Here is a 19985-nt window from a genome sequence, read left to right as displayed (position 1 = left end):
AACTCACTGAACTCATTCACTGAAATTCTCATTTAAAAAAATAACATTTTAAATAGGTACCACCCTACCAAATACTTAATCTCTAAGCTTTTGGAATGAAAAACTTTTAAAATAGAGAAATCTAACTAAAGAAATAAAAATTATATGGGAACAGAATAAGACATATGTCATTTCTATTGTCTTGCTTGTTACTAGAGTTACCACTCTTTGCAGATGCTATAGTAGTTTATCTGTGATAGTAGAGAATTCTAGTCAATTAAAAAGTTTAATCAAAATAATGAATTTTAGCAATGTTGAAGAATAGAAAATAAACCCATACAAATCGTCATATTTTTAAAAAGCCACAACCTCACCCACCTCCCAAAAAACAACCTAACACTTGAAAGAACCTAGCAGGACAGATATAAACAAAAATTTGATTTAAAATAATTACATATAGTACAAAATATTTGGGAATATACTTGCTAAGACTCACACAGGAACACATGAAACACAACCACAAAAGAACTCTTTACACAAATACAGATCTAAAGAATTGGAGCAATACTAATTGTTCATAGGTTGTTGAACTAATAAAATTTAAAATACTATCCAAATTAATTTACTTATTCAGTTAAATTCCAAAGAATTACTTTATAGCACTAGAAAATGCAAAACAAAATTCATCTGGTAGAGCAAAAAGTCAAAAACAGCAAAAGAATTTAAAAAAAATGAGATCAGCAGTACCAGAACTCAAACTATACTACAAAGCTGTAATCATCAAAACAATTTGGTAGTGCGTAACAAACAGAAGTTGAACAGAATTTGGCAGTTGGATGGTACCTGGCTTTAAGTCAGAAAGGCTCATTTTTCTGACTTCAAATCTGGACTCAGATACTTGTTAGCTTTGTGACCCTGGGCAATTCACTTAACGCTGTTTGCCTCAGTTTTCTCATCTGTAAAATAAATTGGAGATGAAAATGACAACTCCTGTAACTTGGGAAAATGCCAAGGAAACCCCAAATGGAGTCATGAAGAGTCAGATGTGATAGAAACAACTGAACAACAAGAAGATATAGAAAGCAAATGAGCACAAACCTACTATTTGATAAACCCAAATATCCTAGCTCTTTGGGCAAAATTTTATTATTTTACAAAACTGTGGACAAAAATAGAGAGGAATATGGTAGAAATTAGGTGCAGACCAAGCTCTCATACCATATACCAAAATAAGTCCAAATGGATGCAGGTTGGTATCAAAAGCAAATTAGTGTAGCAAGTAAGAAATTACCTGTCACATTTATGAATAGGGGAAATACTGATACCCAAACAAGAGATAGAAAGATTCCCAAGATATAAAATGGATAATTTTGATTATGCAAAATTTAAAAGGTTTTGCAAAAGAAAGCCAATGCAGAAGAAAAGAAGAAAACTGAGGAAAAAAATCTTTTGTAGTACATTTCTCTGATAAAGATTTCATTTCTAAGATATGTAAGGAATATGAAAAAATCCTCTCACTAATAATTACAGAAATGCTCATTAAAACAATTAGGCAGTATTACTTCATACCCATTAGATTGGATAAAATATTTTAAAAAGGAAAATGATAAAGACTGGAGAGGTTATGGGAAAATAGATACACTAATGCACTATTGGTAGAGCTGTGAAATAGTTTAACTGTCTTGGAAAGGAATTTGGAACTATACCCACCAAAGAACTATTAAACTATACTATACTCGGTAACATTACTACTAGGACTATACCCCAAAGGAATCAAAGGAATAGGAAAAGGACCCATAGACCTGCATGTGCCAAAATGTTTGTGACAGCCCTTTTTGTAGTGGCTAGAAACTGGAAAATGAATGGATGTCCATCAATTGGAGAATGGTTGGGTAAATTATGGTATATGAATGTTATGGAATATTATTGCTCTGTAAGAAATGACCAGCAGGAGGAATACAGAGAGGCTTGGAGAGACTTACATCAACTGATGCTGAGTGAAATGAGCAGAACCAGGAGATCACTATACACTTCAACAAAGATACTGTATGAAGATGTATTCTGATGGAAGTGGATATCTTCAACATAAAGATCTAATTCAGTTCCAGTTGATCAATGATGGACAGAAACAGCTACACCCAGAGAAGGAATGTAGCGTACTGTTGTCTCCAGAAGCTGCTGATCGCTCTCTAGAAGGAGATCTTCTGTGTTAACTCAAATCTCTCAGACAGATTCTTCTTCCTGTAGAGAACTGTTGTCTCCAGGCAGTTGCTGTTAACTCTGGTCCAGAGAAGTGACTTCCCTTCCTGCAGAGAGCCCCGTCAAGCCTGATGTAGTGCAGAGACTTCTCTTATTTCTGGAGTGCTGTCCTCTTTTATCCTCCCAGAGAATGGGCATGGGATAATGCAAGGACTTCTGGGAAGAACCACTTCAACCAATGAGCTTGCTCCTCCCAAGAATGCAAGCTCTTCCTTAGGAATTCACAAGTCAAACTACCAGGAAAGGCCGGAACTAGAGAATTGTTAAGTACCGACTTAGCACTTAGTAAGAACCTAACAAAGGAACACTGGGAATTGAATGTAAACTGTTTGCACTATTGTCTTTCTACCCAGGTTACTTATACCTTAGGAATCCAATTCTCACCATACAACAGGAAGTTTGGTTTTGCACATATGTACTGTATCTAGATTATACCATAGCACATTTGATATGTATGGGATTGCCTGTCATCTGGGGGAGGGGGTGGAGGGAGGGAGGGGAAAATTTGGAAAAATGAATACAAGGGATAATGTTGTAAAAAAAAAAAAAAATTACTCATGCATATGTACTGTCAAGAAGGATTGTAATTATAAAATTAATTTTTAAAAAAAGGACCCATAGAAATATTTACAGGAGCTCCTTTTGTGGTAGTAAAGAATTGGAAACTAAAGGGATACTTATTAATTGAAACAAGTTATGATATATGAATGCAATGGAATGCTATTGTCCTCTAAGAAATGATGAAAGGGATGATTTAAAAAAAAAAAAAAAAACCTGGGAAGACTTGTATGAACTAATGCTAAGTGGGCAGAACCAAGAGAACAATTTATATAGTAAAAGCAGTATTGTAAAATAACCAACTTTGAAAAACTTTTTTAAGAAAATTTAAGAAAAATTTAATAATACTGATAAATCCCATGATCAATCACAATTCCACAGGACTCATGATGAAATATGGAATAGCATCATCACCAGGGAGAGAACTGATAGACTTGAAGAGTATAAATTACTATTTTAGTAATTTAGTTCCTTTTTTTGAAACATGGTTAATGAAGAAATTTATTTTGCGTGTCTATATATTTAGAATGGGTTGTATTTTTCTTGCCTTCTCAATAGGAGAGGAGAATGAGGGAGAGAACTGAATTTTTTAAAAGAAGCAAACAAATGACATTTCTATGGTGCTTTGGTTTTAACCATATCATCTCACTTGAATTTCAAAACCTGTGTCATAGGTTCTTTAACAGATATATCGTCACTGCTTTTCAGATCAGGAAGCTGAAGTTCATAAATTAAGTAAATTACCTGAGTTAAGTCTTGGAGCTAATGCTTGAAACAGTATCTGAACCTAGGACTCTAACTCTAGGTTCTAATACTTTTTTCCTCTCATTCTACCCAACATATTCATTTAGATATATAGCACTCATTAAATACTAACTTCATTCCCAGAACCTTACCAATTGTTTTGGAGAATTTAATCTCTCTTTAGTGACTTACAGCATATTCAAGCACCTCTCCATGAAATAAATGCAGAACAATTTGAGTACAATAAAAATAACTTAATGATATACATTATTTATATGGCAAGTTATTGCTATGAGGTTCTTTCGCAGGCATTATCTCAGTTGACAATGACAAGTAGGTAATCTCTAATCTCAAGGCACTAACTTTCTAATGAAGAAGCCAAGTGTGTATGTGTGTATATACACATACATACATGAAAATACAAGTGAATAAATACAAAGTAGTTTGGAAGGAAGGGTAGAAGAGCTAGAGTGAGGAAGGAATCAAGGAAGACTTCATGCAGGGGCAGTTAGATGTTGCAGTGGATAGGGAACTGGAGTCAGGAGGACCTAAATTCAAATCTGGCCTCAGACATTAACACTTACTAGCTGTGTCACCCTGGGCGAGTTATATAACCCAATTGCTTCTCAAAAAAAAAAAAAAAAAAGCAAAGAAAGACTTCATGTAGAAACGGATGTTTGAAGACAGTGAGATGATGTAGTGGATAGAGCATTTTCCCTGGAGTCAAGACGACCTGAGTTCAAATCTTGCTTCAGACACTTAACACTTCCTGGCCATGTGACCCTGGACAAGTCACTTAACCCCAATTGTCAAGGGGGGGGGGGGAAGGAAATAAGTGCTTGAGCAGAGTTGGAAAAGAAGTAAAGAAGGCATGCACCACAGGAATGAGAGGTGGTCAATGCAAGAGCACAGCAATAAAAGATGGAATGTCATGAATGAGGAATGTAGAAAAAAATCAATTTGCCTGAATCACATAGTACAGAAGAAGGAATAATGTCCAATGAGGCAGAAAAGATAGGTCAGGGCCAAGTTGTGTAGGGCTTTAATATCTAAACAGAGGAGTTGATATTTTCTCCTAACAATGATGTCACTAGAGTTGATGAAATAAGGGAGTGAAACATGGTCAGGTGTGTGCTTAAGGAAATTTACTTTGGCAGAATTGGGTAGGATGAACCAGGATGATGAAAGATTTGAGGCAGGGAGATCAAGTAGTAGGCTGCTGCAACAATTTACCATGCTATACTTTCTTCAAAAAGGAATTTGTTGGGTGCTAAATATAATCAACAATAATTATCAAACTAAATAATAAATGATGATTTTAATCCTATCAAGGATTGCCAACATGTAGGTCAAGGACCAGGGACAGAGGATAAAGTTGTTGGATTTCTACATAGTTACTGTAAGAGAGCTGCAATGCCATATGCTCTTAAGATGTTATTTTAATCTTTATTTAGAACCAACAAAATATTCAGCGTGACTCAGAAAAAGTAAGCAAATATTCCTTTTAAAAACTGAATAAATTACATCTCCCACATATGTATTATTTTCCTAACATGCACAGAAACTTCTGTGATTAATAATATACAAATTCCTTTAAGGTGTTATAGAAAATATAGTAACTTTTTGTCATAATGAAAATTTCTCAGTCAATACCAACATTACAACTACTATAATGCAGGCAATATGTGATGAATGTTTAAAAAAAACTCAATCATGGTTAATTGTGAATCATATGTCAGTTTGCTATCAAATCAACAAAAGTCAAAAACACTACTAAAGGAAGAAAGATGAAAAGAACAACATCCCCTCCAACTTTATGTGTTTTAAATAAGTCTAATTTGATTGTTTAAACTGTTGACTACAAAAATAAAATGTTAAAGGAACAAAAACAAAGAATCTACTGAATTAGATCTACTGAATACCATTTTTGGCAAAGCTTACTTAATCAAGGAAAAAAATCACCACAATGAGGACTCAGAGAGGAATCTAAAAGCCTTATTAGCTGGGAATTATACAATATTTTGTTCAATGAGAAGGAAAAGGCAACCAAGAGTGACAAGTTCAGAGCACAACCTCATTTTCAAAACATTACATAGGAGGATAGAAGACCATAAGCAATATCACTCCCAAAAAAATAAAAAAAGCATTTGAGGAGAAATTAAGGCTGTCAAAGGCTGTCATAATATTCAATTCATTAGGTCATCCCAAAGACATTTGCAGCTGAAAATGAAAGGACAACAAATACACGTAAAATGAAATGGATTTGCCAGCTTTTAAAAAAAGTATTGATGCCCTTTCACTTTTACATCACCACCGTTTTTCCTCCTCCCACTCAGAGCCATCCCATGTAATAAATATTTTTAAAACTTAAAAAAAAAGAAAATCAGCACAACTGAATGAAAATCTGAAAATATGTGCTAAGTACCATACCCATCTCAGCAGAGTGGTTGAGAAGTACCTTTTCATTCCTCTTCTTTGAAGCCATACTTGTTCTTTGTAATTTTGCAGCATTTACTTTGTGTATGTGTATCTATCCATTTTTATTGTTGCAATTATTGTACATATTGTTTTCTTAGTTCTTTATTTCATTCTTTATCTGTTCATATAGCTCTTTCCATATTTCTTAGTCTTCATCCATATTCGTCATTTATTATAACAAAACAACATTCCATTACATCCATATAACACAAATTTAGCCATTCTCCAGTCAACAGACATCTATTTTGCTACCAATTCATTATTATCATGAAAAGTAGTGCTACTTTCTTCTTTTCATGGACTACTTATAGCCTCTGAGTCAAATGAAATAGACATTTTAGTCACTATTTTTGCATAATTCCAAATTGCTTTCCAAAATTCAGTTTCACAAACAATGTCCCAGTGTGCCTATTTTCCCAAAACCCCTCCAAATTAACTATTCCAAAATTTTTTGTCATTTTTGCCAACTCGTTGAGTGGGAGGTAAAACCTCTGGATTGTCATGATTCACATTTCTCTTATGACTAGTGATCTGGAGCATTCTTTAATATGATTGTTAAAATTTGGAGATTTCTCTTTTGAGAACTGTTTGTTCTATACTTTGACCATTCTACCTATTGGGGAATAGCTATTTTTTTTTTTGCTAGAATTTCTATGACTAGCATCAGTGACTTTTAATGACAAAACATTAGCAGTGATAAAGAACCATTTTTTCAGTACCTTGTATACTAGGAGTAAATCACAATGAAGACAGGAAGAGTGGCTGGAAAGAGCCAAACATATTAGAGTGCTATCTATATTGAAGGTAACAAAATTTTAACAGTACTCAGGAATCAATTTTAAAGATATTTTAAAGATATATCATAAAATATTTATAAAAATATCTATACATGTATCAAGGACAACTTTGTTAAAAACAAGAAGATAATGGACAGGTCTTCATATAGATTCTTAATAAGAGCAGCAGCCATTTATATAGTGCTTTAAGGTTTGCAAAGCAATTAATATATACATATTATCTCATCTGATCATTACAACAATCCTGGGAAGTAGGTGTTATTATTAGCCTCATTTTACAGAGAAGGAAACTGAAACTAGAGTTAGATCACTTGGTCCCAAAATCACATCATTAAGTAAGACTATGAAGTCAGATTTGAACTCTTATCTTCTTGACTTCAAATCTAGCACGCTATTTTACACTTAGCTCCTTTTAGACAAATCCATATTGCCTTGCAAATTACTATATTATACAATGAATATAAGAATCTGCTGTAATTTTAAATTTTAAAAAGAATAATTAACTTGATGAGAAAAAACAAAATGCAGCTTTATGGCTGTTCTCAAATAAGGTATTTTCTATACCCAGCATGAGAACATAAAAGATTTGATAATAAATTTGATGGCAAATTTATCATGAAGATAACTTGGTTCGACAATCCCAAAAGAATTAATAACAAATCAGGCATGAAGCAAGGAAACAAACCTACATCAAAAGCATACAGTGTACTGTACATGGCTATTCAGAAATGTCTGACTCTTCAAGACCCCACGGATCACAGCACACCAGGCTTTTCTATCCTTGACTATCTCTGAAGTCTATCCAAGTTCACATTACTTATGGGATGATGTTATCTATATATCTAATCCTCTGTTGTTTCATTTCATCCTTTGCCTTCAATCTTTCCCACCACCATGGTCTTTCCCATCTTCTATAGTCAAAGTACTTAAACTTCAGCTTCCATATTTGACCTTTCAGTGAATAACCTGAATTATTTTTTCTAATTATTGACTAATTTGATCTCTTTGCTGTTCACAGGGATCCTCAAAAGTCTTCTCCAGCAACACAATTCAAAGGCATCAATTCTGAGGTGCTCAGCCTTTTTTACAGTCCAAAAACTCTCACAGTCATACATGGCTACTATACAACTCAATGACTTCAAAAAAGAGGTCAACTTAATCTTTAATACAGGAAAACCAAAGTAGGTTAAAACATCTATTTCCCAAGTTGTAGTTTAACTAGAAATTATGGAACACCATAACTTAAAAAAAAAAAAAAAAACAAATTTCCAGGTAACTCAAAGGCTAATAGAAAGATACATGATAGGTATGAGTAAATTGTAGCACATTACCAATGATGACTTGCACATAAGAAATGGCCTAAAAGACATCATTCTGGATAAGTATAAAAAAGAAATGACCAAGTCATATATCATATATGATTGACAACAGATAGACAGCCCAAGTGTTAGAGTGGAATCTTTAAAATTTTTAAAGAAACAGCAAAAGGCTTCTAGAGGATAGAGCAGATCCTTTATTCTATATAGGATTTACAGAAGGACAGGCAAAGATATGTACCATCTGTACCAATGGAGGGAGTATTCATCCTAATACGTTCAGAGAACTGTTGAGGTATTATTAACCATTGTAGCATTGCCCTACAAATTTCCTGCAATGCCATAATTACTATGAACTAAGTTGGCCCAGTTCCAAATGTACTCCTACATTTTCTCTAAAATGGCAGTCTAAAAGAAGACATTTGACCTATCATTTCCCATACTCTAGTTAAAAGTTTGGATTTTTTAAAAAATTAATATCATACATGTATTTTTTCTTTAACTCATTCCAATTTAGCTATCTTTCAAGATAATTACAATTTCAACATGGTACATCTATTCATATACTTGAAATTTATTATTTAAGAAACATTTCATCTTATGAATCTTCAAATAACTTCTAATTAACATAGCTTTCCCTAAATGAATAAGTCTGATTACTACTATAGCCAAATTAAAACATTTCAAATTAGAAATCCTATTTCTAACAAGTTGAAAAAACAAATATATTGTATTTCTTTCATATCAGATTCTCCTCCAAAATGCTTTTCCCATTGAAAGTACTATTATCCTCTCACACTCGCCTAAGAACAATTTCAAAGTCATCAATAATTCTTCCCTCACCATCATACCCCCCGCATTCAATCACTTGCCTTGTCAGATATCCTATATTGAATCAGTTGCCTAGTTAGTGTCATAGATTTAGAACTTAAAGGGAGATTAGAAATCACTGAGACCAGTCTTCTTATTTTTTCAGAAAAGGAAACTGAAGCACAGAGGCTAAGTGACTTGCCCAGCGTCACACAACTAGTAAAATTTTAAATGGGTTTTGAGCCAGGTCCTTCCGACTCCAAGTGCAACCATGCTGCTTGACTCTGAAATTCATTCCCCATGATATGATATCATGATATTTTTCTAATATATTGCCATCATTCTAGTTCACATCCTTATAATTTCTTACCTTGACTTATAATGGTGCCCTAAGTGGCTTCCCTGTCTACAATTTCTTCCCACTCTAATTCATCCTATATATAACTGTCAACACAATCTTATAGCACTATAGATTTAGAAGTGAAAGTGACTCCAAAGATAGCTAATCCAATGAAGAAACTGAATCTCAGAAAGGGGAAGTTTCCGAAGAAGAATTTGGATTCAGGTGTTCCTCTCTATGATTTCAGTTACCCACTCAATGCACTAGGTCACATTGCTTCTTGATAAAATCTAAGTCTGACTATATGGCTCCATACTGTCCCTAGGGAAAAAAATATAAACTCCTTAGCTTTTAACATCTTCTACAATCTGGAACCAATACATCTTTCTAATTTTACTTCACATGATTTTCTTTTGTATGTGTTTTGATACAGTTAAGGTAAACTGCATTGATTCCTCATATATGATATTCTACCTCCCATCTCCATGCGTTTGAATAAGCTTAAGATGTATTCATTCCTGATCCATGGCCCTCAGAACTTTATCTGCTTTCAAAATTTCGGATCATATGCTACTTTGAAGCTTTCTCTAATCCTCCCAGTTATTCTTTCTTCCTTTTCAAGTTACCATTCTGCTTTTAGATATTTAAATGTAATTTAAATCTGCCTAACAATGCTGATTCCATCTTATTTTCTACAGTTTTCTGTAGAAACTGTAGAAAAATCCTATCCTCTGAAGCTAGGAAAGACATATCTCTCTTACATGACACCTCTTCAATTACTTAAAGATTACTATCATGCTCCCCCAAAAGTTTTCTCTTCTTCAGAACTAAATATCTAAAATTCTTCAACCAGTTCTCATATGGAATGTTGGGTCTCTAGTATTATTACCATTCTGGTCATGATTTTCTGAACCTGTTACAGTTTTCTAAATCCTTTGTAAAATGTAACACTTAGGACTCAACATAAATACTCCAGGTGCAATCTGATCAGGGTATAATATATTGAGGTTATCACATTGTTTTCAATATTCTATATCTCTTAATATAACCTGAGATTGGGGCAGCTAGGTGGGCAGTGATTAGAGCACCAGCCCTGAAGTCAGGAGGATCTGAGTTCAAATTTAATCTTAGACACTTAAACTTCCTAGCTGTGTGACCCTGGGCAAGTCACTTAATCTCAATTGCCTCAGCAAAAAAAAAAAAAAAAAAAGTAACCTGAGATTGTATTCAATTTTTTGGCTTCTAAATTGTTATTGATTCATACTCATGTTCTATATTTCCTCACTGTCTACTACTCAAACCTTTCCATTCTGGCTTCAAACCTTACCACTCTGGTAAATGTAGAGAAAACAGTTTCAGAAATGATACCCTGACTGCAAATTGATCTTTTTCAGGTCTCCCTCTCCTGAACTTTTCTGTAGTATGTAAGACTACTAACCACCCACTCTTCCTGAATATTCTCTCTTCCTTTGGCATTAATTACATTTCCCTCTCTTCTTTCACTTTCCTCTTACCAATAAGACTATTCCTTCTACATTAAAATTGGCTTTTCTTATAAGATGAGATCTTAGGATAGTAATGCACAACAAGTAGAACTTTTAATTGATCAAAGTATTTTGGACAACAATTTGGAATTATGTCCAAAAGAGCTATAAAACTAGATATATCCCTTGACCCAGCAATACCATTATTAGGTCTGTTTCCCAAGGAGATCAGAGAAAAAGGAAAAGATCCTATATGTATATTTATAGCAGCTCTCTTTGTAAGGTGGCAAAGAATTGAAAATTGAGAGGATGCCCATTAATTAGGGAATGACTAAATAAGTTGTGGTATATAATTGGGATGGAACACTATAATATGGGATGTAAAAAATAATATGCAGGTTGATTTTAGAAAAGACATGTAATGACTTGCATAAAAAAAGAATGAAATTAGCAGAACCAAGAGAATATCATATACAATAACAGCAACATTATTCAAAGAACTAAATTACTAAATTCTATGAAGGTTCTATGAGAGAAGATGCTATCCAACATCTTCAAAGAAAAAATTAATAAATGTATGCGTGTGTGTGTATGTGTGTGAGAGAGAGAAATACTGAGACAGAGAGACAGACAGAAAGAGGGGGGAGAAAGGCAGGCAGAAACAGACAGGGATAGGAAGAGGTCAAAGAATTCTTTAGTACAGGGTGAAGAGGGAGGGAGAAAGACGGTTCAGAACTTAAAATGTAACAAAAAATTAATTTTTTCAAAGAATTTTAAAAAAAGATGAGAAGAGATTGGCTAGGATGACAGGAAAAGATAATACTGAATGTTGGAGGGGATGTGGGAAAACTAGGACACTGATGCACTGCTGGTGGAATTTTGAACACATCCAGCCATTCTGGATAGCAATTTGGAACTATGCTCAAAAAGTTATCAAACTGTGCATACCCTTTGATCCAGCAGTGCTACTACTGGGCTTATATCCCAAAGACATCTTAAAGAAGGGAAAGGGACCTGTATGTGCAAAAATATTTGTGGCAGTCCTTTTCGTAGTGGCCAGAAACTGGAAATTGAATGGCTGAATAAATTATGGTATATGAATGTTATGGAATATTATTGTTCTGTAAGAAATGATCAGCAGGATGGATACAGAGAGGCCTGGAAAGAGTTATATGAACTGATGCTGAGTGACATAAGCAGGATATGTATATATATATATATATGTATATATATATATATATATATATATATATATATGTCATTATATACTTCAACAATAATACTATATGATGATCCATTCTGTTGGACATGACTCTCTTCAACAATGAGATGAACCAAATCAGTTGCATTTGTTCAATAATGAAGAGAACCAGTTACACCCAGAAAAAGAACTCTGGGAAATGAGAGTGAACCACAATATAGCATTTCCAATCCCTCTGTTTTTGTCCACTTGCATTTTTTATTTTCTTCTCAGGTTAATTTTACCTTATTTCTAAGTCCGATTTTTCTTATGCAGCAAAATAACTGTATGGATATGTATACATATATTGTATTTAACATGTACTTTAACATATTTAACATCTATTGATTTACCTGCCATCTAGGGGAGAAGGTGGTGAGAAGGAGGGGTAAAGTTGGAATAGAAGGTTTTGCAAGGGTCAATGCCTATATTACCCATGCATATATCTTGTAAATAAAAAGCTATAATAAAAAAAAGAAGATAAGTGATTTTTAAATGTTCTTTTTTTCTCCAATAAATGTTTTAGTTATTTTTCTAAAAGATGATTAGAATATAGATTTAGAGCTTAAAAGTAATTTATAAAACACTGAGTCCAACTTTCCCATCTTATAGACAACACTGAGGCACAGAAAAGTTAACTCTTCTAAGGTCATACAGCTAGTAAAAGTTTAAGATAAGACTTTAACTCAGATCTTTCTAATTCCAAGTTCAATGCCTTATCCCCTATGCCTTGCTTCCTCAATTTGAGCAGAAGGATAAGCAGAACAATATTCCAACTACCATGTTAAATTTGAATTATGCAAAAGAAAACCAACTGTACATTTAAGGATTTGACAGTTGATAATGCAACCCCTTTTTAAAGTTTTTCTTTTTATACTGAAATGCTCATGTTTATCATTAAAATCATAATTTTTTTAAGAGTGGCTCAAAGGCAGAGCCAAGATGGTGAAATAGACAGGGATTTGCCCAAATTCTCCTCAAATACTTCTAAATACTTTTAAATGATGACTAAACAAATTCTACAGTGGAAGAACCCACAAACAGATGGTATGAAGCAATTTTCCAGTCTAAGACAACTTAAAAGATCAGTAGCTAAGATCTGTTGCACCAAGGTAAGAGTGGAGCACAGTCCAGCTCATACCCCACTTGCCCAGCCACTGCCTTAACAAATTAAAAGCAGGCCTCGAGGCAAATGAATCAGTGGCAACAGTGGCAGCTTTCAGACCTCTCAGCCCACAGATACCAAAGATAGCTGAAAAGGTCAACAAAAAAGATTTGTTGCCTGGGGAGAGAAGGAAGCACAATCCAATGCAGGCTGCACCAGCACAACTCCAGCAAACAAGGAGCAGGCTTTGTAAGCCTCTGAATCAATGGCTTTTTCCAAAGGTCTCAGCCCACAAATGGATAAAAGGAAGTTGGTCAAAAGAAGATTACAGAAGTCTCTTTGCTAGCATTAAAGCAAGAGTACATAGATCAGCCCATACTCATATCAAGGACACACAGTCCTGGCTCACAGTCCCAAAGCAAGGAGTACACTAGAACTTACAGCCACAGCAGAGCATGGACTCTCCTCACATTTCCAGGCACAAAAGAGTGCTTGTGGACACTCACAGATGAGAGTACAGGCCAGGAGAGTATTAAAAATATTTCTAAGATCATACCACCTTGGTTGAATTAAAAACTTACAATTCCCTAGAAGGATCTCTGAAAACAGCTGCACAAAATCCCTGAAGTTTGGGACATTATGCCTTTAATGATACAATTACATTTACACCTGTATGTGTAATTCTCCATTTACACTACTTTAGCAAACACTTATAAGTCAGGTGAGAGGCTCAGAAAATGAGCAAACAACAGAAAAAAATTCTGACCATAAAAAATTACTATGGTGAAGATCAAAACACAGTCAGAAGAAGATAACAAAGTCAAAGCTCCTATATCCAAAGCCCCCAAGAAAAATAAGAAGTGGGGGGGGGAAAGAGAATAACAATTGATCAAGCCACAGAAGATCTGAAAAGGAACTTTGAAAATCAAATAAGAGAAGTAGAGAGAAAAATTGGGAAGAAAAATGAGACTGATTCAAAAGAAAGTACAAAAAGCCAATGTGGAAAAGAATACCTTAAAAAAGAAAACTGGCCAAATGGGGGAAAAAAGCGTACAATAGCTCCCTGAAAAAAATAATTCCATAAAAATTAGAATTGAGTAAATGGAAGCTAATGATTTTATTAGAGACCAAGAAACAATACAACAAAATTTTTTAAAAAGAAAAAGAATGGAAAATATCTTATTGGAAAAACAACTAATGTGGACAATAGATATAGGGAAATAATTTTTAAATTATTGGAATACCTGAAAACCATGATAAAAGAAAGACCCTAGACATCTTTTTTGAAGAGAGTCCAACGTCCTAAAACTAGAGAGTGAAACAGAAATGGAAAGAATACATCAATCACCTTCTGAAAGAGATCCTAAAATGAAAATTTCTAGGATATAGCTAAATTCCAGAAATCCTAGGTCAAGGATCTGCAAGCATCTGGAAATTAACAATTCAAGTATGGAAGAGCCACAGTTAGGATAACACAAGACTTAGCAGCTTCTACATTAAAGGATTAGAAGGCTTGGAATATAATATTCCAGAGGAAAAAGGAATTAGAATTCCAACCAAGAATCAACTGCCCAGCAAAACTGAGTATTAAGTGGGGGGGAAATACAAATTCAATGAAATAGAAGTCTTTCAAGCATTCTTTAGGAAAAGACCAGAGCTGAATAGAAAATTTGACTTTCAAATATAAGATTCTACAGATGCATAAAAAGAAAATGGAAGCTTAAGGGACTTAACAAAGTTAATCTAGTTACATTCCTACATGGAAAGTTGATACTTGTAATTAAAAAGAGTAAATATAGACTGAGGGCACATGTCAGTTGAATATTAAAGGATAATATCTAAAAAAAATTAAATTAAATTAAGGGGTAAGAGAAAAATGTACTGGGAGAGGAGGAAAAGAAAAGATAGAATGGGGTAAATTGTTTGACATAAAAGAGGGTAGAAAAAGATTTTACAATGTAAGGGAAGAGGGGGAAAAGATGAGAAGTGAGTGAACCTTAATATCACAGAACTGGCTCAAAGAAGGAATACTCTGCACTCAATTGGTATAGAAATCTATCTTACCCTTCAGGAAAATAGTTGGGAAAAAAGACACAATAAGAGGGGGAATGATAGAAAAAGGCATATTGGGGAAAAGGTGAGTCAGAAGCAAAACACTTCAGAGGAGAGACAGGTGAAAGGAGAAAGAATAGAATAAATAGGAGGAAATAGCTAGCAACAGTAATTGTGAAAAGAATTCTGAATCAAGTTTATCTGATAAAAGCCTCATTTCTAAAACATATAGGGAACTGAGTCAAATTTATATTTTAAAAAGAGCCATTCCCCAATTGATAAATGATCAAATGATATGAAAATTTTTCAGACAAAGTGATCAAAGCTATCTATAGTCTATGAAAAATGCTTCCACTGACTACTGATTGGAGAAATGCAAAATCAAATAATTCTGAAGTATCTCCACATACTTATTAGATTGGCTAATAGGACAGAAAAGGAAAATGACAATTGTTGGAGGAGATGTGGGGAAAATGAGACATTAATGCATTATTCGTGGAATTATGAACTGATTCAACTACTCTGTAGAGCAATTTGGAACTATGCCAAAGAAGTGTAAAAACCAGGAATACCACTAATTAACCTAACAATACCACTACTAGGCATGTATTCCAAGAGAGATTTTTTTTTTTAAAGGAATAAGACCAATATGTACAAAAATATTTATGGCAGCTCTTTTCTCAGAGCAAAGATTAGAAAATGAGAGGATGCCAATTAATTAGGAAATAATTAAATAAATTATGGTATGTAATTATAATGGAATACCATTATTCTATAAGAAATGATGAGCAGGATGCTCTCAGAAACACCTGGAAAGACTTTCATGAGCTCATGCAAGTTGAAATGTACTCTGTATATATTAACAGCAATCTTGTAAGATATCAACTATGAATGACTTTGCTATTCTCAACAATACAATGATCCAAAACAACTCTAAAGGACTTTTGATGAAAAATTCTATTCATATCCAGAGAAAGAACAGATTGTGACTGAATACAGATTGAAAACTAAATGATATTCATAATTTTAGGATCCTAATACTTTGAACAATGGGATAATTGAATAACCAGAATATTTCCTTACCACAGCTTAATGGAGTTTGTGACTCACCTAGAACATATCATTAATAAATCCCAGGAAAAAAAATAATTTTTAGGCTCCATCTCCTACTTCTCCATGTCTAAAATATGCTCTCTCTTCACTTCTACCTTTTGGAATTCTTCACTTCTTTTAAAGCTTACCACAAGTGCTACCTCCTACATGAGAACTACTTATGATCTATCAAAATGTTTTTTTCTTTCCTTCCTGCCCTTTCCTGCAAAAACCACACACACACACACACACAGAGAGAGAGAGAGAGAGAGAGAGAGAGAGAGAGAGAGAGAGAGAGAGAGAGAGAGAGAGAGAGAGAGAGAGAGAGAGAGAGAGAGAGAGAGAGAGAGAAAGAGAAAGAGAGAAAAGGTAAATTTTATTTACTACTTAACTTGGGCATGTTGCTAACATTGCCAGATGTAAAAAATCTGGGGAATTTTCTTAGAGAGCCAGTCACAACCACAACCATGCTGTTATAACTCAACTCTCAAGATCATAAGGTGTGTGTATGAGGGAATTGGATAGAGATACACTCCTCCCATTTGTCAGTGTAGCTTCTGAGCCTCCACTGGTATGTTTTTCACACTATTAACTCAAATATATAATATTTACTAAACAAGAAGGCAACACAAAAATAATCACAATATTTACTCAATAAAATGTGAAAACAAGAATAATAGTAATATTTATGTCTGTGGCAATCTGTAGCAACCTAGTAGGGAGGCACATGAGTAAAGAAACCCCCATCCTAAGACAATATACAAATCTATACTACAGCCCTTTATATCCTTGATTTCTTTTTTTTTTTTTTTTTTTTAATCACCTACTGGACAAAAACATTTCACTGCTCTACTTTTCTTCTGGTTTTCATAGTTTCCTTATTAAACAAACTAAGTTGTTGTCAGTCTCCAATCATCCAGACACCCTTGGTGTGGTACTGAAAAAGATGTATGCTCTTTCAAGCAAAACAGTAAAGCCCATCTTCTCTCCTTTTAGGTTACTAAGGGCAACAGAGCAACACAAATATCCTTAGAAGTTTCCCCTCTTGAAGGCTGTAGATGGATCTATAAGGTAATAAGCACAGGCAATTCTTCTAATTGCAAAGGATGCTGCCTATCTCCAATTAGATTTCAACGTTCTCATTCAAAAAACTCCCTAGATCAGAGAGAAAACTGGCTTGTCAGCTTTGTTTACCTCCTTTCAGTTTTTTATCTTCTAAAAACAGCTTCTCCTCTGTTCTTTTCTCCTTCTCTCATATAATCTGAACAATAATTTCAGTGATCATACCAGGTTCCCCAAACAGATTTATGGTTTATCAACTATTTCCTTCAAAACTCAGAATGTAATATGTTAATGAGCTGGTGGGCTATAGTACATATAATCATCTTTAGATAGTACTTTTTTTCAAACAGGTCCCCTCAGCAGTTATATGAAAAGCAAATTTATCTCAGGTGCACAAAATAATCCATGTCTCTCCTTAAACATTTTTATCTTTGGAGTTGTGTTTCTTCTTAAATGATTTTATCAATGTTTCACACATAAATATTCTCTTCTGTCCTTTTTAGAAATCTAAATGTCTATATAATAAAAAGTCAATACCTTATATTTATATGCATATATGCAAAATTCAAAATACTATATAAATGTTGGCTATGATAGTATATTACTTCATAAACCTTAATAAAGCAATGATATAATGTGTCATAAGAAGAAATACATTTATAAGATAAGTGCATTTTATTTTTATCCCTATATCTCTTAGATTGCCAAAGATAGTTATGCAAATTTTAAAGGTTATAACAAATGCTTAAATAATGCTAAAAAAAATTCTTACAAAGAACAAACCCCAAATCTCTAATTCTGTCATCTAAAAGATTAGGAAATACACAGGCAGCTACTGGATACTTACAACATGAAATCTTGTTCCCAGCAAGGTTGGTCCCCTCTAACTGCAACTGTTGTACTCTTCACATTTTGTACTTTCAGGGTCACATATGTATTAAATTTCTCTAAAGAAAAAGATACAGAAGTTGAAGATTGAAGAGTTTAATTATTACAATATGATCCCCTTAAAGCCTTTAATTAATACTTCCAAAGATAAGTGAATTTCATTAGAGCATCATGAAGCCTCTCCTTGACCTAATAATCATTTTCATGACTTGCAACTGTCAAAAAAAATGGATTATCTGATCAGCAACTTTCTGGTCATATGACACACTAACAGTTAGCCTGGTACTCATTTCTGGACCAGTACTTAGACCATTTTCTCAGTCTATACTCAGAAACACAGTCTTCACAAGTTCAAGCCACTTGAACTATGATAAAACATCTGAGCAGGTTTATCATGGAAAAGTGAAATTACATACACATCTCAATAAAAAATATTTAAAAGATTTTGGAAACTACTTATTTTTTAAAAGGAAAAAATGGCTAAATTAAACCTTGAAAAGAAAATCAAATCAACAAATATTCATAGCCACTGCTGTGAGCAGAGTATTATGGTATAACAAAGAAGCATATTACATTGGTTTTGCTTTGACAGAGATTATAGTTAGGGAAATAAGGCACAAATATGTGAAATTAAACAATATAAAGGGAAGTCAGAAGTATGCAAAGGTCAGAGAGCCCTTGATTTCTCCTCTAAAATAACCTAGTAATAAGAAGTCCTTAAGATTGTTTATACATAAAGGCCAGGGTAGTTTCTTATTGGGTTTTTTTTTCTTTTAAAGATAATTTGTGATAATAACCACACACAAAAATGGCACTGGAAATAATTTAGTCATCTCAGTAATGAATAAACTAAAGAACATGATAATATCCCACATTACATTTCTGAGCAGACGTCTATCATTAGAATAACATGTTTTCCAAGCCAAAAATCAGGACATATAGTTTAAAAAAGAATTTTCATTGACCATAGCCTTATTAAAAATACTTTTTTATTGAAATTTGTACTAATTCAGAATGTATGGCTATTTTATCAATAATCTACCAATCTCTAGAAAGACATTCCATAATAACATTTTTTATACTTTCAGTAAACTTTTTCAAAATAGGAGAAAATTGCCTTAGGCTCTTTGCACAAATTATCAGATCAGTCTTCTCACACATTTTTGGAAAATTAAGACTGATATAATCAAGTCAACCAAAGTCAACCACTCTGAACATTTTTAAATCATGCACATATGATTCATCTGAATTACTAAAAATATTTGATTAAAAAAAAAATTCCAGCCAACATTCCATTAATGGAAGTAGATAGTTCCCACTTCCAAAAAAACCCTGAAATTTGAACTTAATCAAATAATGATTAAGAAATCCAATGAAAAACTATAATTTGTGACATTTTCTACCTCAGAACTACCCCCAAAAAAGTCTCAGCTAGAAGCCCACAAGCAAAGGAGAAAGTGCCACCAGAAAAGCCAGAGCCAATACAAGTAAACAAGTGGGCTGACTGATAGCATGACTGGAGGTAACTTTAGGACAAGAGCAAACAGCGCCCCAGAAAAAGCCTTAGAATTGTTAGAAATCCATACTGAAGACTTTACAAACCTTAAGGAGCAACTAGAAATCATGGTAGCCCTCATTATAGGACAAACCAAGTGCTCTAATGTCCCTAACATTCTATCCTGAGATGCCACTGAAGTCTCTGAAGATACTGAATTATGAACTTCAAATCCAGGAATATCTAATTGTGAAAGGGGAAGGTCAGGACTGGAATCCAAATCAGA

The 19985-nt window shown here is 33.7% G+C and overlaps 1 protein-coding gene across 5 annotated transcripts in view; it reads right to left on the bottom strand.

Moving 5' to 3' along the window:
• UNC13B (unc-13 homolog B) overlaps positions 1-19985 on the bottom strand; it is a 339532-nt gene that overhangs the window by 243643 nt on the left and 75904 nt on the right. For all 5 annotated transcript variants that reach the window (XM_074280308.1, XM_074280310.1, XM_074280309.1 and 2 more), the window contains exon 3: positions 18164-18263. In XM_074280308.1, the coding sequence (XP_074136409.1) occupies positions 18164-18263 (100 nt within the window). The remainder of the gene's footprint in view (positions 1-18163; positions 18264-19985) is intronic.

Source organism: Sminthopsis crassicaudata, chromosome 1, assembly GCF_048593235.1.
Source record: "Sminthopsis crassicaudata isolate SCR6 chromosome 1, ASM4859323v1, whole genome shotgun sequence".
NCBI lineage: Eukaryota > Metazoa > Chordata > Mammalia > Dasyuromorphia > Dasyuridae > Sminthopsis > Sminthopsis crassicaudata.
This window is presented reverse-complemented; position numbering and strand designations above follow the sequence as displayed.